Consider the following 10,353-nt stretch of genomic DNA (forward strand, 5'->3'; position numbering starts at 1 on the left):
TCATCACGTTCTTCTTTTGAGCTACTTCGATTGCTTTCTCTTGTAGTCTAGCCTGCTCTATAGCTGCTCTTAATGTTACTGGCTTAAACATTTTAACCCCAAACTTGATTTCTTCCTTCAAAGCTCCAATAAAACTTGACAGGAAATGAGCCTCATTCAAGGTTGGGTTCCTTATTATCATCTGGGCCTTCAAATCCTCAAACTTGCCAAGGAATTCATCTACAGTTCCTATTTGAGATAGCTTATTAAATTCCTCAACTATATCTGCAACATCTGCCTCCCCAAATCTCACACAGAGTTCCTCCTTAAATTCAGCCCAAGTAACTACTCCTCTATCCAAAACAAGTGAATTATACCATGTCTCAGCAAGCCCATTCAAATAGAGTGCAGCTCCCTCTACCTTTTGATTATCAGCAGTTCTATATAGGTTAAAGTACTTTTCACATTTACGCAACCATACCTTAGGTTTGTTCCCGTCGAAGCTTGGTAGTTCCCATTTTGGAGGTGGGAATGGGAATCTGGCCCTAGCTTCCTGTATGGGATTTGGTAGCAGCCCATCTCTAACTGGAAAAGCGCCTTCAGGAGCTCTGACCGGTGCTCTTTCTAGAGCTGTCAAACGATCCAAAATAAGCTCCAAAGTTCCCCTGATTCCAGTTTGAGTTTCATTGAGTTCCCTGCAAGTTGTAGTGAGATCTCCCAAAATTTCGTCATGACGCAACAACTTATCATCTAGCAACTTCATCCTGGTCCCTTCAGCCATTTTCACCTTCACGAGTTGAGCGAAACCTGGCTCTGATACCAATTGTTATGACTTGGCCTTAAATCAAACAGTTAACGTGCAAAAGTAAATGGAACAGTGGAAATTTCTGGGACAATTTTCTATTAATCAACTTGGAAATGAAAGACAGTAAAACTAAAGTAAAAGGAATTAAACTAAGCCACTACAACAGCCATTGATGAGTCCACAATCTGCAGAATAGAAGGAGTTTAGGATTAGAAGAGAAAAGATGAGGAAGATAGAGAAGAAGAGATCTGAGAGAAGAAGAAGAGAAGTGAGAGAAGAAAATACCAAATTTCCGTTATCCTTCTTCTCTGCCAAATTGGTTGTTAAAAGCATGACTTGTGCTGAGTTGGCTTCTGATGACGTGGCTGCATCTCTACCCTCTAACTTCATTAATCTACATCTAATCTGAGCCGTAGCTTTCACCCGGTAGTTATAACTACTTATTGGACATTAATTAGGCCCAAGGCCATGACATTTTTCTTTTTCGGAAAAGCTTCCCTGAATTTTTCCGATACAAATTTTACTTGATAAAAGATTTTATCATATGTGCCATAAGTTGATAGCCATTCTAAAGTAGCTATTGTTTGGTTTTAGATAACTAATATGTTTTCTTCTAACTAATCATTATTCAAAAACCTTGGACTGTGCCTTTCTTTTCATTCTTATGCTTGAGAACCTTGCCCTTTTCTTTTTTGTGCTTTTACATTTGATAAGAGTGGTATTTCGTTCGTATTCACATCAATTTGTGGAACATGAGAAAAAGTGTGACAGATTTGTGCCCATTAATTGCTCAAGTATGCACTGCCCTGCAGTTTTTGTTGCTTGAAATGATGTATCCAAAGGAACCAAAGTCCTTTCACAATTTTATCTGAGTTCCAGGGACAATTATTATATGTTGGTTTCACAATATGTTTTGTCGATTGAATTAATATGGTATTGGTGAGGGGGCTGTAGTAGTCATGTTTTATGCTGATTGTGTGATTATACTGATGCCGAGCTTTGCTTGAGAATGGGAGAGATTGGTCATGGTGAATAGAGAATTCTGAAGATAGTTCATCTTTTGTCAAATATCCAAATGAGAAAGAAGAAGCCTTGTTTTGTTGGTGGGTGGTTGTAAGGTTTGGTAGAACACTCTCAAATGTGCCCCTTGCTTATATCTTAAAATAGCACACCTGATATTTTTTCTTTAAGTTATTACTTGACCAAAACATGGATAGAGTAGAAGATGATGAAATATAGCAGGTACTTATGACGGATTTGTGTCTAGTTCGCTTCCTGTCACAGCCAAGTATAGCTGTGCTGAGCTTCTAGGATACATAGCTGGGTGATTACCCAATCAAAGCTTGCTGATTCCTGCTCTATCTATTAATAGTTTTATATAACAAAGAATATCAATAAGTACAAGAATACTATACTTTGCATCAATCCATCCAAGGATGACCTGCCTGTAGATGCAGGGACTGAATTCATTATAATTACTACATTTTCTTTCTCTTTTTTTGTAGTTGGTAGTAAATTTATTCTATTATATCTGAGTTCTTACTCTGAAATCATCTTCTCTTTGGTCTTTATGTTACTTTTGCAGCCAGCATTGATGAGTTTGATGACTGATGATATACACCAAAGTCGAGAACTGATTCTCAATAATTTTTCCCCACATCTTTGAACCACATAACTACTTGAGCAAAAGCTGCAACAAATATTGAAAACCAGTGTGGTTTGAACTTTGGGTGGGTTGCTTATCTTTCTTTTTCCATGGCCAACCTGATTCGCGCAAATGTGGACAATGAAATGGTCAAAGCTGTTGCTGCAGTTGTCTTCAAGGGGCACTGGGACAATCTTTTGAAGCCTAAGATCGGTTCATTTGTGACTTCCACCACTATTAGCCAAGCTCTTCTTCATATATCGCAATATTATTTCTCCCTCTCATGGTCATTCTTTCAGTGGGCTGAATCAGTTCCCAATTACAAGCATTCGTTGCAATCCTCTTGGACTATGATTTACATACTCACCAAACAAAAACACTTCAAAACTGCACAAGACATGCTTCAGAAGGTGGCGGTCAAAAACTTTTTATCATCACCGACAGTTCTGAATGCGTTTGTGAGATCTAATATGAATAATGATGTGAACTCACATCTTTTAAGTTGGTTGGTGATATTCTATGCTAATTCAAAACTACCCCATGATGCAATTCAAGTTTTTGAGCATATGAGGGTTTGTAAGCTTATGCCCCATACACATGCTTGTACTACCCTTCTGAATTCATTGGTCAAGGATGGGTTGACTGATACTTTGTGGAAAATTTACAAAAAGATGCAAAAAATAGGGGTCCTTCCGAATATCTATATCTATAACGTGCTTATGCATGCCTGTTGCAAGTCTGGTGATGTAGAGCGGGCTGATGATTTATTGAGAGAAATGGAGTTTAAAGCTACACTGCCTGACCTTTACACTTATAACACATTGATATCATTGTACTGCAAGAAAGGCATGCATTATGAAGCTTTGTGCGTGCAGGATAGGATGGAAAGAGCAGGAGTATGTCCTGATATTGTAACCTATAATTCCTTAATTTACAGTTACTGCAGGGAAGGGAGGATGAGGGAGGCTTTGAGACTTTTCAAGGAAATTAAAGGTTCTACCACTAACCTGGTTACTTACACCACATTGATAGATGGATATTGCAGAGCCAACAATGTTGCTGAAGCTTTAAGATTGAAAGACGCAATGGAGGCAAAGGGTTTGTATCCTGGGGTTGTTACTTACAACTCAATTCTTCGGAAATTGTGTGAGCAAGGCCAGATGAAGGATGCAAATATACTATTAAATGAAATGAATGAGAAGAAAGTCATACCTGATAATGTGACTTGCAACACTTTGATTAATGGTTACTGCAAGATCGGGGATATGAAATCTGCTCTTAAGGTGAAAAATAAGATGTTGGAAGGTGGACTAAAACCTGACCGCTTCACTTACAATGCTATGATTCATGGATTTTGTAAAGTAAAGGATACAGATGGGGCCAAAGAAGTATTATTTGACATGGTTAGGGTTGGACTTTCTCCTAGCTACTGCTCATATTCGTGGCTTGTGGATGCTTACTGCCATCTGAATAATGAGGTAGCGGTTGTCTCATTGCCAGATGAGTTTGCAAGAGGAGGTCATCTTGTTGATGTTTCCTTTTATAGGGCAATTATAAGGAGGTTGTGCAGGAGAGGTAAAATTGATGGTGCTGAAAAAGTTTTCCACATTATGCAAACAAATGGAGTGCTTGGAGACAGTCTAATATATGCTACTCTTGCATATGCTTACTTTATGGTAGGGAAGGTTGATGCTGCGTCATATTTGTTAGACGACATGTACAAAAGAAGGCAAATGATAACCCTAAAAATGTACAAAAGTTTTAATGCTTCTTACTCTGATGAGAATACCCTTTTAGATATGTTTTGGAGTAATGTGGTGCAAAGAGGTCTGATTTCCAGAACTGTTTACGATGAAATCCAGTCATGCAATTCTTAGATATCTGGCTTGTGCATTTCCAGGAATTGCAGATCATTGGTAAGTGCATCGACTTATTTTGAGTATATACCTTAGTCAAATGCTTTGTATCATGGAAATGAATACTCTTTGAATCTTTCTTGACATGGAATACAACCCAGGGCAGATTCGGGATTTAAACTTGATGGGTTCAACTTATATATTCTCACTGCTGGACCCATTGCACTTCTGAAATTATTGTTAAGAATTTAATAGTTATTAAAAAATTAATGATCATGTATATATCTAAGTTCCATGTTAAAATGTTGGGTTTAGCGGAACCCATATTGCATCTGCCTCTGAACATGGAAATCGGCATTACGAATGGAACTATTCTGCAGTTGGCATCTGTGTGATTTAATCCCACTTGTGCGTGTTATTTTATTGCTAATTGCTTGTTGTGTTTCTAACTGGGAGTAGAGTAGTAGAGTTTTGCTAAGAAACACATCTGGTTTTGCTAAGAAACCCGTCATTTGTACCAAACCAATAATAACATGTTCATTTGTTTCTGCACTGTCCAGTGGCAGCAGCTCTTTGGAATATGTTTATTTCAATTGCTGGTATCAACTGGATTGTCCGGCGAAGTGTCAAAGAAGTAGTTGGTTGGAGTCTTAGAGAAGTTGATAGCCCCATCAAGAAGACCTGGCAGATGACTCCATCATTTATTTTTTGGTGTATTTGGAAGGAAAGGAATCTCAGATGTTTTGATGGTATCTCAACTCCAATTAGCAGTTTGAAATCCTTTTGCCTTATTAACCTCTTCCTTGGAGCAACTTATGCCCTATAAATGATATATTACCCCTCTTAGATTTCATTAGTTCTCTCAATATGGCTTAGCGACCATTCTTTTGCTTGTGGTTAACTCCCTGATTAAATAGGTGTTTTTGTTCTCTGGAGTTAACCATATTTTTGTGTATGTATTTGCATCTCCTTGATGCCTTTCTAATACATCTTCCTTCATAAAAAAAAAACATGACACATGTCTTCTGCATACTCTTTTATCACCTAACTATGGTTAATTAATGTGCATTTTCATCTCATTTATTACTTAACCATGGTAAAGTACATTGTTTGGTGTAAATACCGGATGTAGGAAAGTTTTTACCCGAACGAACCAAAGAAGCACTCCAACAGAAAAGAAGAACAAGTAACACATTAGCAGATTGGAAAATACCTGCTCAACAACAGCACCGAATAATAAACAAGCCCTATAAAAATTTGAGAAGAGATGAATGTGAACACACAGAAGTCGTCAATCAGAATCTATGTACTGTACCAACTTATCTGAAAAAGAAAAAAAAGTACATCTATGGTGCCTATGAACAGTGTTGCTCTTAATTCTTAGTGATAGATTAATGTACACACTCTTAGGTTGTATAAATGCTTATCCTGGTTAGTGTTTGCTTTAACTCCTCTTTCTTACACTGTCCTATTGAAGGTACCCTGCTGACTTATACAAAAGAGCAAAGGTAGACTCTGTGTTGGATTGGCATCACTCAAACTTGCGTAGGGGTACAGGTGCTTATATCAGATATTGAGATTATTTCAGTTTCCAGTTGAATTATGATTACTTTACCTTGACCTTACTTGAGTTAATTTAGTGGTGAATGCTGGGATTTGCGAGAACTTGGGCAGAAAGATGCCTACAGGCTACAGTTAAGGCAATGACTGAATAATTTTTTTATCCCAAATGAGATTAATCAATGAAATTTGTTTGTATGATCAGTTTTAAAAAAAGAGCATCTGCTTATCATGATGCTCTTTGCTAAGATACTCGCTACTAACCTAATGCAAGACAGTTGCTGCAAGCCTACAAGTTTCTCAGTCTATCTTTAGGACTTGATTCCTCTAATTGAAACACCTGACCTTTCTCAAACCTCTAATTGTGAGTCTAGCTACTGCATGATGATGACTTTTTTTTTCTTCAACAATGACAGCAACTAAAACCACTAGGATAGGTAGTCTTTTCACCAATGTTCTCTAATTACTACTTGTCCTTGATAACTTGATATCCCGCTCTCTAGCTGTTTCCAACAGTTTTCTGAAGTAGTGCTTATGTTTTCAGCTGGATGTATCTTTGATACTGTTCTCGCTCCTGCTTTTGGGTTGACTTTGAATCCACAAGCAGCAGCAGAAGCTGAGAAAGTCCTTTTGGCATCTCTTGCAAATATCTAGTCTGTTTGGCTCCAGAGAAAAGGACGGTTTTTGCTTGGGAGTGGCCAACCTTCAATTGCAGATCTTAGCTTAGTGTGTGAGATTATGGAACTTGAGGTAAGGAGATTTTCCCTTTTCCTGCTGTTTCTTTACATCTTTTGATCCAGAACATAAATTATCACGAGGTAAAGAATGCTTTTATAAATAGATAATTTTAATAAACTATTGTCTCAAAAGTCGAAACAAGCTTGTCTATCTTCATGTCACTTGCCTCTGGAGGGAAATGATGCATACATGTGAAACCATGCCTTAATTGTTTTTGCTCAAAGTGTAGTCATTGACATTCAGAATTGTGTTAACTGTTGCTTTCCCCTCCATCATCCTATATGAGCTTCCACTAAAATTAAATATTAATGCACATGGTGGTATGAGTCCCTATTCTAAAAGCCTTAAGAGATAAAAATATTTTTATTTCTCTTCTCTATGCTGGGTTAAAGGTTCATAAAACTGGTCGTGACCACCAATTGTTCCCTCCGCCCTCATCCTTGCCTTGGTTCTCTATTTGTTCTCTCTGCTTCTTCTATGGGTAGTTTCCGGCAGCCAATCTTTTTGGTTGGAAAGGTTAAATCCTTTTATATAATGAAGTTCCATATGGCCCTTCGGGATGGCCCAGTGGTTTGGGCTTGGGACTTCCATGTTGGAGGTCTCAAGTTCGAAACCCCTTGCCAGCGAAAGCAAGGGGTTTGCCTTCTGGATCGAGCTCGTCGCACCGGGCTTGCCTAGTGCGGGTTACCTCTCCTATGTGGTTTGCGAGCTATTGCATAGGAGTGGGGGTTTTACCCTGTGCGCACCCAAAGGATAGCGGCTGCGGGTTTCCCTTGTCATCAAAAAAAATTAATGAAGTTCCATATGAATGCTTTGGTATTGTCTTTACTAGTATAGATGATGATGAAATGATGATTTTCGACTTCCTCTTGAGTTTACTTGGAGAAATATACTTGTTTCTGAGGTCTTGTTGAAATTTCTTTTATGATGAATTTGGGTTTCGGATGTGATGAATTTAGATTTTAGATGAGAAGGATTGTGAGCGGATAATAGGCCCATACAATTATCTTTTACTTTTTTTAGCAGTTGTTTTTTCCACTTATCATTATAAGTGGTAATGCACATAATGCTAAGATACGTCAGATTGTTATCTGTTCATAATCTTTGAAGTTATTTTGCTGGAAACTGATTTACTCTTATGTATGTAAATATCTTTACTAACCGATTTACTATTTCACTTCCTAATGATGTTATGATGATTATTAGATTCCAACAGCCACAACCTAATATCTGAGTCCATCAAGGCTTATCATTTTGCATTGTCCGCATGTTAGACTCGAAAGCATGAGTCTTTTTACGTTTGGGAACTTCTTCCCAAACAGCGTATAGATAATCAAGTAGAAACACCATTCATTACGAGACAAGAAGGGAACTTTTACTGGACATGAAATTCGACTATACATCTCAATTGAGTCAAGAAGGAAAAATTCACAGAACATGAAAGTTGAACTTCATTATATAATTTTCAGTTTTAGATTGTTAATGTGGAGGCTAGCCGAGACTATAATATTACCATTAGAGCAATCACACCACCTTAACCCATATGAATTCATTAACCTTCACGAGTACGCTCAATTGAAAAACGTTAGTTCTTATTCCTATGCAGAAGGCTTGATTGTCTACCAAGTGATTAATAACCATTGGCCCAGCTTTGTTGTGTTTAAACCATGTAAATGAAGGGACAATAAAGCTAGAGAAGGATATACCATTATAAAGCGAGTTGTACCATAATACAAATAAAATGGGCGGTGAACTAGTCGGCTAAAAGTCACATTGCCAAAACAATGTGAATGTAAAGTGTAATAAGGGGGGTGGGCGGGTAACTGGAAGTACAGGGGCAGCAAATTGAAACAGTAAACATGAGATAACATTTTTTTTGTACATTAAGCATCAGTTCCACAATCATTATTCATTGCCTGATGGATCTTGCAGAGCATTCTTGGATGGATGAAGGGTCTCAGTGGTTCTTGGTTTCCCCGCAGGCATTCAATCCGAAATTTTGACATGTGAGTGTGTGCCCATTCGAGGGGGACCAGAGGTAGTTTAATTACTGAAGCAAAAAAGAAAGACAATATTAGTTGTGGCCAACAACGAAGAAGTAGAAGGTATAATCTATACTTTACCAGGGCAACCAATTGGAGGGTTTAGGTGTGTAGGACGGACTCTATTTCTTTCCTCCACTGGTGTATTCTTGCGTGTTTAAGTATAAGGTGTATTATCAAAGTAGTAAGTTGCAGGAAAACACAATTAGTGTCCCACACAAGTTGAAGTTTGCATAAAGTAGCACAAGCGAGCATGGTTGTACATAACCTGATTCAACTATGGCTGCGTGTTTTTATTCTAAGCACTGAAAGATTGAATGTTAAAAAATGTAGCAGCAACAAAGGAGAACTAATGCATGGATTCAGTAGCTGTTGAATGTACCAAGTGTCACCAAATTTTGGAATAGAGAAAGGGCAAAGAGATATTTGCGGTAAAATTGGATAAGTGGCAAGCCATAAGAATGAATAGTAAGTTTGTAAAGAAAGGCAAAGGAGGCAATCTTGACACATGAGAACTTAAACAAGAGGAAGCCCAATCTACGTTCTAGTTGCTATCTATGTGAAGAACAGGTGGAGACAGTCAATCATCTCTTTTTACACTGCAAATGGACAGATCAATTGTGGCAGATGTTCATCCAAAAGAGGAAGATCAAGTGGACAAAGCCTGGGAGAATTATAAAAGTCCTACAATGTTGGAACAGGGATGGAAATGCAGGAAAACAAGAGAAGAGATGAAGGATTGTCCCAGCTTGCATTTGGTGGACAATTTGGAAGGAAAGGAATCAAAGATGTTTTGAAGGAAAACAGAACAATATCCAGAAGATAAAGACAAATTGCCTAGGGCTTTACTATTTTTGGTAAGCAAGTAGTAATAGGAGAAGCTGAAAATGTGTTTAATATTATTGACTGGCTGTAACTAGAAGATCTTAGGAATGATGCAAGTAAAACTTTTTGGAGGGGGACTACACTTTGATGTAGTATACTTGTGGATATATACAAGTAAATGTTACCTTTCTCAAAAAAATAAATAGGAGTTGTAAGTAAGAACAACAAAGGGAGGTATCATATTGCAGAATTACATAAAGCAGGCTTAGCGTGTGAATAAGGTTGTGGCAGCCAATAAAGGGTGAAATTAGCCATATGAGGAGTCCAATTTTTATTTTTTTTGATGATGGGAAGTGTGAGAAGGTTCCCAAGGCTTACAGGGGGAGGAGTATAGCAACGTGAAAGCAGCATACCTGGATGATATGGTGTGAGTGTGGAATGCGCAGTGCTAAACATAAAAGTCTGGATTGAAGTAGTGTAATGTTTAATAAACGAAGTCATTATTTTTTTTGATAAGATAAGTGGTATTAATAACAGCATCAAGAAGATGCAAAATTTACAAGATATGGCATTTGAGCTTACAAAAAAATCTCTGGCTAACTATACAAACTATCTAAGCCAGAGCTAATGAGTTAGTAAAATCCTGAAGTTGTTCTGCATTAACAGCATGATACAAGTTGGTCCAACTAAACAAATTTTCAGTGCACCTAGTCTTCAAAATGCCTAAAGCAGTTGACTCTCCATCAAAACATCTCTTGTTCCTCTCTAACCAAATACACCAAAAAATACAAGCAGGTATCATAATCCAGATCTTCTTGATGGCTTTGTCAACTTTCCATAGACTCCAACTCTCATATGCATCCTTAACAGTGAGGGGTGTGGTCCAATTGATGCCAGAGAGAC

General features: G+C 37.8%; 1 protein-coding gene across 5 annotated transcripts in view; it reads left to right on the plus strand.

The window, feature by feature from the left end:
* Nucleotides 1-10,353, plus strand: part of LOC102580016 (pentatricopeptide repeat-containing protein At5g38730) — a 21,147-nt gene that overhangs the window by 4,886 nt on the left and 5,908 nt on the right. For 4 of the 5 annotated variants that reach the window (XM_015303626.1, XM_015303627.1, XM_006340414.2 and 1 more), the window contains exons 2-4: nt 2,370-4,345; nt 5,763-5,842; nt 6,390-6,595. In XM_015303626.1, coding sequence (XP_015159112.1) covers nt 2,540-4,306 — 1,767 coding nt within the window. In that variant the 5' untranslated portion in view covers nt 2,370-2,539 and the 3' untranslated portion in view covers nt 4,307-4,345; nt 5,763-5,842; nt 6,390-6,595. Of the gene's footprint in view, nt 1-2,369; nt 4,346-4,845; nt 5,035-5,762; nt 5,843-6,389; nt 6,596-10,353 lie in introns of all 5 variants that reach the window. The other variant, XM_006340415.2, reaches the window with a different exon arrangement.

The sequence above is a fragment of the Solanum tuberosum genome, unplaced genomic scaffold (assembly GCF_000226075.1).
Source record: "Solanum tuberosum cultivar DM 1-3 516 R44 unplaced genomic scaffold, SolTub_3.0 scf00018, whole genome shotgun sequence".
NCBI classification, from domain to species: domain Eukaryota; kingdom Viridiplantae; phylum Streptophyta; class Magnoliopsida; order Solanales; family Solanaceae; genus Solanum; species Solanum tuberosum.